The sequence below is a fragment of the Dermacentor variabilis genome, chromosome 8 (genome assembly GCF_050947875.1).
Source record: "Dermacentor variabilis isolate Ectoservices chromosome 8, ASM5094787v1, whole genome shotgun sequence".
Classification (NCBI taxonomy): domain Eukaryota; kingdom Metazoa; phylum Arthropoda; class Arachnida; order Ixodida; family Ixodidae; genus Dermacentor; species Dermacentor variabilis.
Window position 1 is genome coordinate 160,370,642 of NC_134575.1, and position 18,372 is coordinate 160,389,013.

The 18,372-nt window shown below is 47.6% G+C and overlaps 1 protein-coding gene across 1 annotated transcript in view; it reads right to left on the minus strand.

Annotated features, from left to right (window-relative positions):
• Positions 1-18,372, minus strand: part of LOC142590696 (uncharacterized) — a 512,892-nt gene that overhangs the window by 141,586 nt on the left and 352,934 nt on the right. The window contains exon 7 of the mRNA XM_075703114.1: positions 1,809-2,146. Coding sequence (XP_075559229.1) covers positions 1,809-2,146 — 338 coding nt within the window. The remainder of the gene's footprint in view (positions 1-1,808; positions 2,147-18,372) is intronic.

The window sequence follows — 18,372 nt, forward strand, 5'->3', positions numbered from 1 at the left end:
CTTAGGACAAACTATGGTAAAGAACACCTAGAAAACCAAGTACTAGAATTGCTAAATCGCTTGCATGGTCACATGGATTCTGATCAGATGCATTGTACTAGCATGGAAAAGCCCATCCTGACACAATGATGTTGAGTTTGTTTAAATAGTGTATTGTTTTTGCATTCTCATACTTTATGGCTTCGCATTATATGATACAACTGTCTTCTTCTTTTCTGCACCTAATGCACATGTCTGTGTTAACTTAGTTTTGTGGATGTTGACAATGCATAAGATAGTTGTTTGTTTCCTTTGCTTATTTTGCGCTTTCTTTCTCTGGTGAGAAATGTATATTTGTTCGAAATGATTATTATTACAACATTTTTTCATGTATGTCGGCCTGCTGAAACAGGAGCAGAGGCCTTTTGTCAGGCTACGTAGCCGTTAGCCTCTGCTCCTGTTCCTCTAAGCAGGAAGTATAAATAAACTTCAAGCTTATCAGAAACCGTGGTTAGCGCAGTTACAGAGCAAGCTAAACGCCCGTTAGGTCGCTAACCCGTTTGACTGCAAACCCAGCTAGGCAATCACGCTTTGGATTAACCGACTTTTCGCAAACGTTCAAGGTGACGGACGATGCATCAACAGAGTGCAGTGTGGGTACTTCGCAGGTGCGTTATTTCAGAAACGGGTCTGGCCTCTACGCACTGGTACGCACGGAAGGTGCACCTCTACTCCGAGATGACAGATGTTCGGCGGCAATCTTCCTGGCGAATTTCCAAATAAAAGGAATGCATTTCGGCTAAAGCTCGACAACGTGAGTAAGTGTTATAGGTAACTACCTACGCCAACTATGAAATGGACGTAGTTAAGAAAACCTGTAGGACGACTTATTTGCGCGAAAACTTGCAGTGCTTAGTTTACGCTGCATTTGCGTCAGCCTTCTGCGCAGAGACGCTAACCATGTCGATATGCTCTTCAGAATACGGCAATTCACGACCGGCCGTACACGCCGTACTCATCTTCTTTCGAAACTGGCCTTAATTTGGACGTTAGTCTTAAGAACTTGTGCAGCAGTGTTTTGAAATTACAGCGGTAATTTAAGCTAGTGGAGTGCCTTGCTCATTGCCACTGCAAATAGGAATGCCCGTGTAACTCGAGCAGACTGCAATTGGCGTTGATCTAGGCTAGATGTGTAACTGCCGTTTAGTTAACCGCGGTTACGGGAAACCGTTGAACAAATATGCACTTGTCACATGGCGCAATTGAAGTCGCAGAGACGGCGCACTCAACACATGTCGCACAACGCAATTAAGCCTGATTAGGATCAAATTTCTCTGTCGCCACTGACTCATTTGCAGTTATGTGCCAGAACGCGCAAGACCCGTGTGGTCACGTGCTTCCTATCTAGAAACCCATCTGCAGTAGGGTCAGAGTGCACCGAGTGCATCGTGTGCGCTGTGTTCTGGCCGCCTAGTTCGCGTTGATGCGGGGCGCAGCAGGAAGGTCAATTCGCTCGCTGCTGCTGCCACGATTCCTCCCTCCAACGTTTTCACAGCGAGTGTGCACGGTCATCGAGTCAGATGTGTTCATGTTTGATTGGGCACCGGAGAAACAATGCTTGAAATTTACTTATTCAGTGAATGTTCACAAGCCAATTCGTCGGATAAAACTACTATTCTTTCCTCGTACTGTCTACTAATTTGCTAGCGAAATCGATGTTTCGCCATTCGGGCGAAACAGCGGCTTCCATTTTTTTTTTCAGATTTACAGCTGAAAGGCTGATGCACAGATATGATATATCCATGCAGAATGGTGTATTTCAGACTCACCTTCCAACGTTGCAGAGGCAAGTGGTCTTCTCGTATCGCGTCTCGGCGACGATCTCGACACGGCCGGGTCCATCGCGGGGGCACAGGTCGCAGTGGTCGGTGCGCGTCTCGAATACCGAGGCGAGCGTAAGCTGCACGCGGCCATGCGGCCACGCACGTGCATCGAACGTGTAGTTACAGGCAACAGCGGCTGCTGCCTGGCCCTCGACGCCCAAGTCGGAGAAGTGCACGGCGAGCGCGCCGCGTGATGGGGAGTCCGCATCGCCAGCTGTGAAGCGCCGGTTGCAAGCGGTTGGGCTCACTCTGTTGTCGTAAATGGCCGCGTTAATGTGGCGAACCTGTAAAGGGCGGCCAACACCTTCTTTTATCAAAGCGACAAACTTCCGCGCTGAACACGGCAAACAACATAAAATATTCAGGGCGGGCGCTGGAGGAAGCGGTTTATGTCCAAAAGCCATGCTCTCAATACATGTTGCACAAGAACTCTTGTAACCAATGAAATAGCCCACCTTTTTGTTTAGAAAAGAAATTAGCCGAAAAAAGACGCACTCGGGAAACATCAAAGAAGACAGGAAAGAGGCTGGATTGTATGTTTCCTGTGTGTGTTTCTTTGGCTGTTTTTCATCTTAAATACAACCAACTAGCTCAAAAACGTGTTTTCCTAGCCCAGCATTCTGGCCTAATGTGACACCTAGTGTCAAAGGATAGCGAGGCTACCTAAGGCGCTCTTTTTTCGCGCGTTTTCGATAGTGTTGTTCACGTGACCAGCGAATTTAGGAGGCGCCGCACAGTCAAATGGTAATGACATGGCAGAATGAGTGGTTCGCTTTAAGACAAGCGCGCGTGCTTCATGCTGCTGGAGCTCGTTACTTCCCGGCGTTCTGACTGCGAGTACTCGGGGGAGCTCATCGAGGGAAATGTTTGTGCATGCCTTTGGGCACGCACGTGCAGGCAGTTCACTCAGAATGAGAATATACACAGCCCGTAAAGCTACGAGCCTTATTTCTTGCAAAATATTACATGTAGTGTAGGTCATTGTTTCATTGCCGTCATTGTTGAGTAGTTCAGGGGAAACTCAGACCGTCTGTTATTCGTACTTAACGTTCTGTTTTCTGCACCGTGATTTTGACATAACAATGCACTGATTCTCCGAGATTCCACTGTCATTGGAGCTGATTGGCGCAAAATGCTCGTTGCGATGGCTTTTAAAGGGAAAGATTTACTAACCTAGTCGAGCTGAGTTTCACCGTCGCGAGCAGTTTGACCTTCATTTGACCGCAGCTGCGCCGTAGCCCTGGCAACACATCACGTCACTCGTCGCGCCGAGCTCCGCCGCCGGTTTGGCACATGCGCTCTCCGCAGCTCTGTCGCCTCCTCGCCACGTGACTCGCACACCTGGTTAAGAGGAGCGCCGCGCTCGCCTAGTCAGTGCAAACTAGCTCATGGATGAGGGCGAGGCTGGGCCGTCTGCTCTGAGCGCTGCGGGGCATGAGGGACGCTTTGAGCCGTCGTCCCTAAGCGGCGTCTGACCACCCCGCGGATATCACCCAGTGAGCTGCTTCACTGGGGAGGATACCGCAATGGAACTGGCGTCGCACCATCCAGATCAACGTCGTGATCGCGTTCACGACCTGTTCATATGTGCTTCGACGATGCGCATGTTCGCAGCGTCTCTTTGCATGTGTAGCACTTGAACTCTCCCTGTGGCACAACAGGCGTCGCGCCGTCGAACAATGCGTGCCTACCCAAGCCTAATCACTTTCATGTCTAGTAACCGACCTATTCACAGCCGTCATACCTGGCTTAACGATGATTTTATACACAAGTAAAATATTTACAGCTAAATCAAAGGGTAATCAAGTGAAACCAAGACTTAACCACGCTAAACCAAGCTTTCACTTTGCATATTCAGGGCTAGCTGAGCTAAGCTAATGCCACTTTCTACAGCGAAGCTGTACCCTGCTAGCCGAATCACCCGTCCGTCCCTCCGTCACCTGTACGCCAAAAATGCATCCGGCGCAACCCGATGCGCGTGGCCAAAAACGATACAGAGGCGCGCGATCGGCTACGCCAGAAGTGACATCAATGCTCTCCGTCGCAGCCGAGCGCGCGCTCCGCAGTTTATTCCAGGCACGGAAATGGGAGGCCACACGTATAATGGGCTGGCCAGTACGTATAGTACTCCTGAGGAGCAGGCAGCTTTCGAGCAGCAACGCCGCGAGCAGAACCGGGAACGAGCTCGTCTACGCCATGCCGATGCTGCAGCCCTGCCACAAGAACCGGCTCACGCAGCTGAGAGCAAGCAGCAACTGCGTACCGAGGATCGAGCAGCCTACCAAGCCGTCGATCATCTAATCAACCATCAGTATTAACCCAATGATAAACACCGGGGCAGCTCGTTTCAGCATCGCTCGTTAACCATCTCTACAGAGCGCTTGGGTGATTTTTCTTACAGGGAGCTTTCCAGGTCTTAGGGAAGATAACTGCGCTAAGACGATTATGCTTGTGCTAGAAATTCTAGTCATTTATTGCACTTATGTAATGTACCGGTCAAGAGAAGAACAGGAAGTGAGTAGAGAGAAGAAAATCGACTGTAAGCAGTATACAGTTTGTGAGTCTCGGATCCGTTATTTTACCTTTGGCGCAGTCCGACAGGATGTGGATACAAATACGAGTTGGTTCTACTCATCATCATCAGCCTGGTTACGCCCACTGCAGGGCAAAGGCCTCTCCCATACTTCTCCAACAACCCCGGTCATGTACTAATTGTGGCCATGCCGTCCGTGCAAACTTCTTAATCTCATCCGTCCACCTAACTTTCTGCCGCCCCCTGCTACGCTTCCCTTCCCTTGGAATCCAGTCCGTAACCCTCAATGACCATCGGTTATCTTCCCTCCTCATTACATGTTCCTCCTCATTACAGATTGGGTGAGGGAACAACTCGCGTTTGTTCCCTCACCCAATCTGCTCTTTTCTTATCCCTTAACGCTACACTTATCATTCTTCTTTCCATAGCTCGTTGCGTCGTCCTCAATTTGAGTAGAACCCTTTTCGTAAGCCTCTAGGTTTCTGCCCCGTAGGTCAGTACTGGTAAGACACAGCTATTATGCACTTTTCTCTTGAGGGATAATGGCAACCTGCTGTTCATGATCTGAGAATTACTGCCAAACACACCCCAGCCATTTCTTATCCTCCTGATTATTTCCGTCTCATGATCCGGATCCGCCGTCACTACCTGCCCTAAGTAGATGTATTCCCTTACCACTTCCAGTGCCTCGCTACCTATTGTAAATTGCTGTTCTCTTCCGAGACTGTTAAACATTACTTTAGTTTTCTGCAGATTAATTTTTAGACCCACTCTTCTGCTTTGCCTCTCCAGGTCAGTGAGCATGCAGTGCGATTGGTCTCCTGAGTTACTAAGCAAGGCAATATCATGGTTCTACTACAGTGGCACAACCGTACGTCACTTCATGCCAAGTCGAAGATGAAGAAGAAGTCGAAGTAAAGGAGACAGCGACGTCGGCGTGTCTGCCCCAGTTCATCGCAAGTAAGGCTAAAGTCATCGAGGCGGATCTCAGCAGCCGAGGTATGTGGAAGATCTATATCAAAATGTCCGACTATGAAAAGCACTTCTGACAGGTATTAAGTGGACAACCTCGTTCTGGTTACACGGGTAGGCCTGGGCACCCACGTTTATTTGTTTTTGTCTCCTTGACGTGTCCGCAGCTAAGGAAATAGTCTGAAGCTGCGCTTCTGGTGGATGCTATCTTCGCTGCCGGTATAATATCCGGATGAACTCTGGCAGAATGGGTTAAATTATGCTGTGCTGCGGGCCCAGGGGCTTCGCGGCACACGTTCCCCTCCCTTAACTCACCACAGCAGGTCTTCAATTGTATTAGGCTTCCTTATTCGCGCTTTGGTATTCATTTGCGATACAGTGAATGACTAACGGCACAATGGACGACTCAGACAAAGTAGGATCTGCTAATAGTACCAGATGTCTATTCTCGTAGAAATATTCAATTAGTGAACTTGAGTCTTGTTTTAAAATATAGCTTTGTCCCATCAGCCGAATGGGCTTTCGTCGAAAGCCCAGATAAACTTGCTTTCCCGCGTTACCAGGCGTCATCCTGATGGTCTGTAATGCTGAGATCACACCATTTCTTGGCATTGTGTACAAGGAACCACCTCATATTCTGTGCTTTATCCTGTGACGCCATGCAGCAGCTTTTTCCACAAACATATTAAAAGAACTTCGCCCAAGTGGTTGCCGACGTGGTTGTCCCATCGAACATGTCCAATTTCACTAACTCAGCTTACAGACAAGTGTTAGCACGTACAGTATGTGTTAGCATTGCAAGGAATTGCCCATGTTGCTCAATTTGTGTGCGCTTGCACTTTCAACATCTGCCCCATAGCCACAGGAGTGTCCTGGCTATTGTAATATTGAAATGGCCTTCTGCTTGATGAAACGTGATGCTAACGGCATTGCTTATTAACGGAAAATAAGTAAGTGCTCTAGTTGATACAGGAGCTTCAGTGAATCTGAATAATCAAATCGTGGTGAAGACAGATGACATGGGACAAGTTAAAGTGGCAATGGTTAAAAGCTATGATGGATAATCTCGAACACTGTATACCTGGACGAAAGTCAATATTAATTTCGCTTGGGAGGACTTCACAGTATAAGCGCTCAATATCTGTTGTGTCGAATTCTGTTTATGCTGTCAAGACCCCACATCAAGAAGCTAAGAATTAACATTTCTTTGAAATATGAAGTCACCCTAGACTCCCTGGTTTCAAGTATCCAGACACCGACACAAATGAGGACTGCCAAATGCGCTAATCATATAAGGACAATTTTTCCCGAACTTGTATGCCTCGATACATATCCACTTGGAGCTTGTGTGCCGCAAGTACGTTTTGAATTTTGTGACACGACTACTGCACAGAAGAGAGCCTGTAGGATTTCTTATGAAAACGTGGCTGAAGCAAGAGCTGCAATAAATGCTGAATGCTGGAATAATGGGGACCTCAACATCACCTTTTGCTTCTGCCATAACTACTGTTCCTAAAGAAAATGGTTCACTGCGACTGTGTGGAGATTATCGGCAAATGAACACCCAAACAGAGCTGTATTCATTCCCTATGCCTTTGATTGACGACATCATTAATGATGCTAGAAGATGGCAATCGTTCTCATGAATCGATTTGTGAAAAGGTTACGGGCAGGTACACCTCCAGCGAAAATCAAAGAAGTACATGGCATTTATAACGCCATTTATTATGTATGAATACAACCGTCTGCCATTCGGTTGGAAGAACTCAGGCGCTTGGTTTCAGTGCAGGATGAACGGTGTGCTTAAAGATTTCATAGGAGATTTCCACAATGTTTATGTCGATAACATCATCATTTACTCTCGTACCGAGAAAGAGCACTGTTCCCACATCTCTCATCTTCTAGAAGCATTGAGAAAATCACACTTACAGATTAAGTAGAAGAAAAGTGAATTCTTTAAGAGAAAGGTGGTGCTCCTTGGCAGAGTCCTGGACAGTCCGTTCAACGAATTAAAGAACTGCATAAACCCTACGATGTTCACTCACTGCGCGTGTTCTTAGCACTGCCAGGACACTTTAGGGCGTTCATTAAAGACTTTGCGGCGAGATTCAGGTATCTTACAAGACTCACCATGCATATAAAGAACTGGGGCGCGCAATTTCCTCAGATCCAATCCTGATATTACCAGATTTCGCCAAATCTTTCGAGCTCTGCGCTGAGGCGTCCAATTATGGCACGGGAACAGTGTTAGTCCAAATAGATTCAAACGAAAACCAAAGACACAAGTTAAAAGTCATTGACTAATACATCTAAGGCTTTTCAAAAGCGGCAATAAATTACACGACCACTGAAAAGTAGGCCTTAGTAGTAGTGCTGGCGTGACGATACTTCAGGAGTTATTTGGAGGGCCGTCAGTTAAAGCTTTTCGCGGAAAATGAGGCTTTGACATGCCTTCTGAGCCTTACACAACCGAAGGGAAGACTGACAAGATGGAATAGCGAAATTCAGCAGTTCACTTTTGATGTCAGCCACAGACCTGGTGAAAAGCTACCTGACACAGACGCGTTATGAAGATTGCACATACCACCATAACCACGGCTCCAGAGAAATTTTGGCGTTCTGTTTCTCCGACGTCCAAGGAATGTGATTTATTTCATCTTGATGGTAAGGCAGTTCACGAAAGCAAAGAAATAGCAAATGCGTTTAACAAACACTTTAAGTTCGTCTGTACAAATGATAATGATGTAATACCACTTTTCGAAATGTGTGTGCCGCCAATACCCGATGTTCAAATAAGCGAACCAGGTATACTCAACATGCTTTCACAATTGAACACTAAAAAACCTTCTAGCCTGGATAACATTCCAAACACATTTTTAAAACGGTATGCAGAATGGACATCAAAGTACTTGCACGTTCTGTTCACAAGGTCATTGTGCGAGGAACAAGTACCGAGTGACTGGAGGACAGCCAGAGTGAAGCCATTACATAAAACAGGAAAAATGCACTGCATTCAAAACTACCGTCCAATTTCTTTAACATGTACAGTATGTAAACTTTTGGAACACATAATTCATAATCATATCTCAGAATTCTTAGAAAACATTAATGTACTAACAAAGCATCAACACGGATTCAGAAAAGGCTACTCTACAATTACCCACTTAGTTTTAACAGTGCGCGACTTTGCGAAAGCAATTAACAATGGGAAACAAATAGCTGCTTTTTTCATGGATTTTGGAAGGCTTTCGACAGGGTCTCTCACAAAAAACTACTTTAAAAATTGAGCAAGATACTGAAAAACTACAGACGAATTATTTGGCTCACAGCATACCTTGATAGCAGAGAACAATTTGTTGTTTTTAATAATCATTCTTCTGAACGACTTCCGGTAGATTCTGGTGTTCCCCAAGGGTCGGTCCTTGGACCTCTGTTGTTCCTTTTATTCATTAATGATATGCTGCGTGGTAATCCCGTTATGGCTAAGCTTTATGCTGATGACTGTGTATTGTACTCAGAGATAGACAATATTACTGACCGGGAGTTGCTGAACGCTGCTTTTCGACAAATTCTCGACTGGTGCGCTGCCTAGCAAATGTCAATTAATTTCGAGAAAACAGTTTTTATGTCCATCTCACATAAGAAGCATAAACTAACGTTTCCATACGGTATTAATAACATAATTATTTCCGAAGTAACACATTATAAATATCTAGGACTCTGGATCACAAATGACCTCACTTGGGCTAAGCACCTTGAATCTGTAGTAGCCAATGCTAACCGCAAGCGTTATTTTTTAAGGAGGGCTTTGAAACTTTCTACTCCCACTGTACGCCTACTCGCATATAAAGCTGTGATTCTGCCGATGCCAGACTATGCATGTGTAATTTGGGACCCTTATACTAAAACTGGCACTAACAAGATAGAAATGGTGCAAAGAAAAGCAGCTCGTTTCATTTATAACAACTTCTGACGCACTTCAGTGACAGACCTCATAACAAAAGCAAACCTGCCACCAATAATGTATAGAAATCGTGTATCACGACTAAAATTTCTTTTTCAACCTATTAACGGTCGTTATAAGACAGATCTCACGGGAATAATTACTTCTTCATCTGGTTATGCTACTAGGCAGCGACATAGCCGAACAATAACCCCATTTAGTACACGTAATCATTGTTTTAAGTATTCCTTCTTTCCCCGAATAGTCGTTGAATGGAATCATCTAACCAATGACCAAGTTTTAAAATCATCACTTTCGGCGTTTGTTTCAAGTATTGAGTAACAATTTGTTATCTTGCTGTGCCACTGCTATGTTCAAGCTCTGTTAACCTGATTTGTATTGTTGTCGTTGCCTATGCTATAGTATTCTTTACATATGTATTGTCTCCCACCCTGCTAAAATCCCCAATGGGGATTGCAGTATTGATAAATAAATAAATAAAACAACTATAAAGCGGCTAAATTAATCAACGGAAAGTTTGTTGTCCCCCAAACTGCATATTTAAAATACTACGGTTTTATCACGACAGTACAAACGCAGGAGGGCATGATGGCTTTCGGCGTACCGACTGGAACATTCAGAATCATTTTACATGGAAGAACATGAAAGCCAGTGTAGAGGAGTACGTCAATACTTGTCATCGTCAGAATATGAAAGCCAAGTTCCGCCCAAAAGTAAGCCAGATTGTCATTCCTGTGCATGCAGATGTCCCCTTCAAAGTCGTTCATCTTGAGTCCGCTGAAATCAAAAAGAAAAGGGAAGGTGTGCGCCAGAGGACTCAGTTTTTTATAGTGGCTGTGAACCAGTGCGCACGAATGGCGGCAGCCAAACTCGGAAGAGAAGATGCCAACAGTGCGAGTGCAATGATGGAAAGAGAGGCATTCAGAGACACCGAGGTGATTACCTCTGATAATCGACCTGCATTCCGTAGCGAGAGGCTCCATCGGTGGTCAGCAGACAAGGGTATCACTTCGCGATTTTCAGTACCATACCACCCGAAAGGTAATGACCTAGCGGAACGCCTAATGCGTCACTTGAAGACCATTTCTGTACACGCAGAATTTCGTGGAAGATGGAAGCGTGCTCTTGAGGCAGCAGTTAGGCATCACAGTCGATCTCTCACCGCTGGACATGGCTGTATCCCTCAGTATGCAGCCTTTCAGAAGACGACGTCATCATCATCATCATCAGCGTGGTTACGCCCACTGCAGGGCAAAGGCCTCTCCCATACTTCTCCAACAACCCCGGTCATGTACTAATTGTGGCCATGCCATGCCTGAAAACTTCTTAATCTGATCCGCCCACCTATCTTTCTGCCGCCCCCTGCTAGGCTTCCCTTCCCTTGGGATCCAGTCCGTAACCCTTAAGGACCATCGGTTATCTTCCCTCCTCATTACGTGTCCTGCCCATGCCCATTTCTTTTTTCTTGATTTCAACTAAGATGTCATTAACTCGCGTTTGTTCCCTCACCAAATCTGCTCTTTTCTTATCCCTTAACGTTACACCTATCATTCTTCTTTCCATAGCTCGTTGCGTCGTCCTCAATTTGAGTAGAACCCTTTTCGTAAGCCTCCAGGTTTCTGCCCCGTAGGTGAGTACTGGTAAGACACAGCTATTATATTCTTTTCTCTTGAGGGATAATGGCAACCTGCTGTTCATGATCTGAGAATGCCTGCCAAACGCATTCCACCCCATTCTTATTCTTCTGATTATTTCCGTCTCATGATCCGGATCCGCCGTCACTACCTGCCCTAAGAAGAGGTATTCCCTTACGACTTCCATTGCCTCGCTGCCTATTGTAAATTGCTGTTCTCTTCCGAGAATGTTAAGCATTACTTTAGTTTTCTGCAGATTAATTTTTAGACCCACTCTTCTGCTTTGCCTCTCCAGGTCAGTGAGCATGCATTGCAATTGGTCCCCTGAGTTACTAAGCAAGGCAATATCATCAGCGAATCGCAAGTTACTAAGGTATTCTCCATTAACTTTTATCCCCAATTCTTTCCAATGCAGGTCTCTGAATACCTCCCGTAAACACGCTGTGAATAGCATTGGAGATATCGTATCTCACTGCCTGACGCCTTTCTTTATTGGGATTTTGTTGCTTGCTTTATGGAGGACTACAGTGGCTGTGGAGCCGCTATAGATATCTTTCAGTATTTTTACATACGGCTCGTCTACACCCTGATTCCGTAATGCCTCTATGACTGCTGAGGTTTCGACAAAGTCAAACGCTTTCTCGTAATCAATGAAAGCTATATATAAGGGTTGGTTATATTCCGCACATTTCTCTATCACCTGATTCATCACCTGATTATCACGACCTGCTTACCAGCAGATTACGAACTTGGCGCAGTAGGAAAGGTCCATATTCCAGAAAGCAGGAAGACATGAGAGGAATACAAGAGGTATAAGCATACAATGAAGAAATACTACGGCACTCGTGGCATGCAACTCAAATGCCAAACATATAACCTGGAGACATGCTCTTTGTACGAAAACGTCTTCATGGCTCGTAAAAGGCTTTCACGGGCGCTGATCTTGTCCTCAAAACGGTGAAGCAGCAACGTAGACTGAAGTCGGTGCACTTTGAAGGACCATCTGGCAAAACAGAAGTTACAGCTGTAGGTGACCTAGTGCCTTACCATCCGCGGAAGGACGGCAATAAAAGACCCGAATGATGTTATGTCCCGGTCAAAAGAAGAGGATGAAGTGAAGAGTGAGAAGTTGAAGATTGAGTGTAAACAGTAAACAGTTTGGCAGTCTCGCATCGTTTATTTTAGAACTTACAAATAAATACGCAACCATATAACGTCAACAGGCAATGAAGACAAAAAAAATATCATAACAGTAATTACCCGTTGCTGAAATTGAAACGGTGAAAATATTGAGGGAAAAGGGAAATGATAGTGAACGATAAGACCTCCACATTACGCGTCCTTACGCGTACTATAGGCGCTACGGCAACGACTATCAATCCGTCCGCTATCTTGGGTATATATGTGTGATGTGATGTAGCCCTAGTATTCTTAGCCAGAGCCATAGCGGGCGGATGTAGAACAATTTTGTTGCACCGATGGCTTCACGTATTACAATAACATAGGAGAGCAGGAACGTGGTTAATAAACCATTGTAAGCTACCTAATGGCATCAAGCGTCTCGAATCTGGCAGCCATGATGGCAGATTTTATGCAGCTCCCGCTAATGCGGAGGTTCTTGGTTCAGCTCAACCGGCGGCAGTTATCTTTCCGTCTACTTTGATATCCGTTTTCTTCATTATTTTCTGCATTTCATTTGAACCACAGCTGATTACGCCACTGCTTTCTTTGCTTTATTGCTTCTTGGATATTGTGGTGCTGATTACCAAAAATCGTTCCTCGTGCTGCCCGTTTCTCCGCTTTGAAATAAGTACGTGGTAATTTGAACAGTTTCACCAGTTTACGAGACGACGAGCTGTTGCCCCTCATGGTGTGATGCTTGCGCAGCCATCTTCGTCACCACCACCATCATCAACATCATAATCTTTTGAAAGTGGGTCGTCCTTTCGCACAACTGTGACTGCTCTACGCTGGCGTAGACCACTGCTCTACGCCTGCGCATTTCCAATTCTAGTATCATGAACTGCAGTTACAATATTACAGCAGTAATTTAACTCAAATCGACCACGCGTTATCGGCTATTAGATTGACATAACCTCCCCAAGTAAGTTTCGGCAACTTTTGTTCTGCAAGACGTATAGCACAGTCACACGAGCTTTGTATGTGTTTGATCTACTTGGAAGGTAGTCAGTGCTACTGCTTTCACATGTGCAGTAAGTTGAGCCTGAAGAACAGTACTATATACGGTGAGCGTCGTTGTCTGCTACATCTCTTACTTTTTGTCTATTGTCCTTTCTTGCATCAAATATTCATATTTGTCAACACTGGGCTTTTTATGTCTCTTCTATAGCCTAGTGCGCCAAGCGTAATGGCCTTTGCTTTTTTTTGTTATTGTGGATGTCATGCTTGTTAAGTAAACATGTGAAAGAGGTTGCTTTTTTCCTCAAAGTATGCTGACAACTAGCTATCAATGATGTCCACAAGGCGGAAGGCCAGAAATTTGGAGACGATTCTGTCATGCAATTTCACGATAGCAGAAGTTTCAAAGAACTGGCCGGAGAAATGTGAGAAAACAGCAAAATAAACGTGTCCACCTTCGTTTTCATCTCGTCAAATCCTACATATTGACACGTGTACTTGTCTCTATCGGGCGACACGTTTCACCGCCTAATAAATGTTATCGCACAGCGCAGGACGCGTTTGCATGTGTGGGAAGTTTCTGGAATGTTATCGTTGGTTCCATCCACTGTCTCTGACCAAAACGTGTGTAATCTGATTGCATGTGTGAGCGGCGCGAATAATGTAGAATTTTTGGATGGCGCGCGGGTCCTAGCGATTAGTCTGGAACAAACGAGGATTGATGTATAAAAGCCGACGCGCTTGACCCGTTGTTCAAATTTTCGACGATCGCCGCCATCTTCTGTCTTTGAGGGCACAGGTTCGCCCAATAAAAGCTAGTTTTTTTCTTTCACAGTATTGCAACTCCGTTCTTTAACGTCACTACCATGGGACATCTGGTGGAGGTGCTTTTCGTCCATGTACCGGACGCCCCCGACAAGCCGTGACCCAAGCCCGGACCTCAACGAGAGCACCAACGTAGTCCCGGACCATCGAGCAAGCCATCGTCTACAACAGCTGCTCCCGGAGCACGGACATCTACGTGAGAAGACCAAAAAGATTGTGGCCAAGACAACCACAATGGCAGCCCCAGCGTCACCCGTCGTACTTCAACAACCCAGAGAGCCCCCTACCTTCCGTGGAGCTACGTCGAAGGATCCGGAATCCTGGCACGAAACGTTCGAAAGGATCTCGACCTTTAACAACTGGACATCTGAGGATAAGCTACGACATGTGTACTTCTTCTTGGAAGGTACCGCGAGGACTTGGTTCGAGAACCGGGAATCCACACTTGCAACATGGGACTTGCTCCGCAGTAACTTCCTGAGGACCTTCACGAGCGTTTTCCGAAAAGAAAGGGCCGAAGTTCTGCTGCAAACCCGAGGCCAACAAACCGATGAGACCATCGCCATCTTCACAGAAGAGACGACCTGTCTTTTCCGGCACGCCGACCCGCAAAAACCCGAAGAGAAAAAAGTACGTTTCTTGATTCGAGGCGTAAGGCAAGAACTTTTCGCCGGACTAATCCGAAACATCAAGTGGCTCAAGTGGCTTCGATTGCCGATGCCGTATGTGAGCAGCTTCAACAACAACTCGGAGTAGCCCCTGAATTGCCTCAGCCGCAAGCGATGACCTACGCAGCCGTCGCCCGCCGTCAAGGTCCCCCTTCACAACCGCGCCAGGGCCCCGTAACGCCGCAATTCCGTTGACCACCACCGCCGCAGCCAGCACGCCCACCCGTTGCCCAGTGCAGCTACCCGAGGAAGACAGACGTTTGGCGCGCTCCTAAACCCCGCCCGCTCTGCTACCGCTGCGGAGAAGGGGGTCACGCCTACCGACGATGCCCATATCGGGAGATGGGACTGCGAGGTTTCGCCGTCAACGCTCCGCGCCCGTAGCAAGTTGAACGCCCTCGCGATATCGCCGACTACCTCGCCGCAACTCAGTGGAGCTCTCGATGACCGTCGCGTTCGCCATCACCAGGCCGCTACCTGTCGCCGCAGCGCCAACCATACACTGACCCAGCCCGGGGCCGGTCAGCGAGCCCATATCTGGAAAACTAAAAGCAGCAACTGATGGAGGTGCGGTTGCTGTTCGTCGAACTGACGAAGATCCTCCGTCGCCGGCGAAGACACCGAAGAAACTAACCTCGACGACATGACGACACGCCACCGTCCCGACGAAGTCTGGAAGCAAAGAATACGACGAAGAAAGACCACCCGACAGCGTGACGTTCCAGCTTTAGTTCAATACGAAGCAGCCGTGATACGACACCCAGACCTAACTGCGACGCCAGACAAAGAACCACCGACCTTCACGTGCTTCTCGACGGCCCCTCAGTTATCGCCGTGGGTGCACACAGGGGCCGATTACTCCGTCATGAGTGGACACAGCGCCGCCCAGTTGAAGAAAGTTAAAACTGCATGGGAAGGCCATCAGATTCGAACCGCTGGAGGACACCTCATTACGCCGACTGGAATCTGCAGGGCTAGAATTACCGTTCATGACCGGACTTACCCTGCCACCTTCGCTATCCTCCAACAGTGTTCACGAGACGTCATTCTCGGCATGAACTTGCTGAACCAAGACGGCGCAATCATAGACCTGAAATCAAAATTGATAACGCTGTCGGCAGATCAATCGATACCGCCGGAGAGCTCTCGTTGTCACCACGCCTTGAGTGTGCTCGAAGATCAAGTGAGCATCCCACCTCGCTCGAGCATTGTTATTTCGGTCGGCACCGAAATACCCGCTGACGTAGAAGGCGCCATCGAAGGCGACTAACGTTTGCTGCTCGAGCGTGAAATTTGCGTCGCTAGAGGAATCGCTCGACTGCAGGGAGTAAACACGAAACTGTTGCTGACAAACTTCAGCCAGGCGTTCAAGCACATCAACAAGGGCACGACGATTGCATACATCGAGAGAATTCTCGAAACCAGCAAGCGTTTGTCCTCTCGGATTGTGCCGCATGTACCCCGACGACTGTAGTTCCCGAACCAGACTTCGACATAAATGCAAGTCTCTCCATGATTAATCAACATCAGCCGAGAAGCTTGCTTCGACGATACAAAGAGTGCTTTTCGACGTCATCAATGATTCCACAAACGCCAGTCGCAAAGCATCGCATAAAAACCGAAGGGTGTGCTCGACTACTCCGCCAGAGCCCTTATCGAGTTTCTACACGAGAACGTGAGGATATCAGGCACCAAGTGGACGAAATGCTACGCGACGACATCATCCAGCCGTCCAAAAGCCAGTGGGCATCTCCTGTAGTCTTGGTGAAGAAAAATGACGGAACCCTACGTTTCTGCGTCGATTATCGTCGTGTCAACAAGATCCCGACGAAGGACGTATACCTCCTTCCACGAATAGACAACGCATCGGATCGGCTCTGAAATGTTAAATGCTTCTCGTCGCTGGACCTAAAGTCTCGCTATACGCAAATAGAAGTCCACGAAAGAGATCGCGAAAACTTGGCCTTCATCATCCCAGACGGCCTCTACGAGTTCAAGGTTAGGCGATTCGGACTGCGCTCCGCGTCTGCAACGTTCCAGCGCGTGATGGACGCGGTTTTAGCAGGATTGAAGTGGCACACCTGTCTCGTTTACTTGGATGACATCGTCGTCTTCGCCGGAAATTTCGACGATCACCTCAGGCGGCTTGCGACAATACTAGAGGCCATGGAGTCATCACGGCTTTCTCTGAAGCCGGAAAAATGCCGCTTCGCTTGCGAGGAGCTTCCGTTCCTAGGCGACCTAATCAGCAAGTCTGGTGTCCGTCCAGACCCGCAAAAGACAGCTGCCATCGCACGGTTCCCGCAACCCACCGACGAGAAGGCAGTGCGTTAGATTCCTTGGCATGTGTGCCTACTACAGGCGCTTTGTCAAGGACTTTTCACGCATCGCTGTGCCGTTGACACGTCTAACTAAATGTGATGTTGAGTTCAAGTGGGAAACGCCGCAGGCCGACGCATTTTAAGAACTGAAACGACTCATGCAGTCGGTGCCGGTACTTGCGAATTTCGACGAGTACGCCGATACAGAAATCCATACTGACGCCAGTGGCCTAGGCCTCAGTGCCGTTCTAGTCCAGAGAAGAAAGGGAGTCGAAGAGGTGATAGCTTACTCTAGCCGGTCGCTGTCAATAGCGGAAGGCAACTATTCTACGACCGAAAAGGAATGCCTCGCCATCGTTTGGGCTGCAGCTAAATTTCGCCCTAATCTTTATGGCAGGCCATTCAAAGTCGTCAGCGACCATCACGCGTTGTGTTGGCTAGCGAATATAAAGGATCCTTCAGGACGACTTGCGCGGTGGAGCCTTAGACTACAAGATTACGACATCGCTGTAACTTACAAGTCCGGACGAAAACACTCTGATGCCGATTGCCTATCACGCGCCCCCTTTGACCCGCCACCGCAAGATGACGAGAATGACGACGCCTTCCTTGGAATGATAAGCGCCGAAGACTTCGCTGAACAGCAACGGGCAGACCCGGCGTTAAAAGGCCTAGTCTAATAATTGGAAGGGCACACCGACGTTGTCGCCAGGGCATTTCAGCGAGGATTATCTTCCTTCACGCTTCCAAATAATCTACTCGTGAAGAACAGCCTCTCACCCGTCCGCGCCAACTACCTTCTTGTTGTTCCGTCGGCGCTGCGTCCAGAAGTACTGCGCGCCCTACATGACTATCCGACCGCTGGGCACCTCGGCTTCTCCCGAACGCTATCGAGGATACATGAAAGGTAATACTGGTCGCGCCTAACAGCCGACGTTGCCCGTTACGTCAAGACATGCCTAGACTGTCAGCGACGCAAGACACCACCGACAAGGCCAGCCGGATTACTACAGCCGATGAAGCCTCCTTGCCGACCTATTCAGCAGATCGGGATGGACTTGTTCGGACCGTTTCCGACGTCAACGTCCGGAAATAAGTGCATCATCTTGGCGACGGACTACCTCACCCGCTTCGCTGAAACTACAGCTCTGCCGAAAGGCAGCGCAGCCGAAGGGGCAAAATTTTTCGTCGAAAGCATTCTGCAGCGACATGGCGCCCCAGTAGTCCTTATCACCGACAGAGGAACGACATTTACTGCAGAGCTCACCCAAGCCATTCTTCAGTACAGTCAGACAAGGCACAGGAGGACGAATTCCTGCCACCCACAGATGAATGGTCTTACAGAGCGCCTGAATAAAACCCTCGCCGACATGCTAGCAATGTACGCTGACGTCGAACACAAGACCTGGGATGCCGTCCCGCCGTACGTAAGCTTGGCTTACAACACAGCGGTG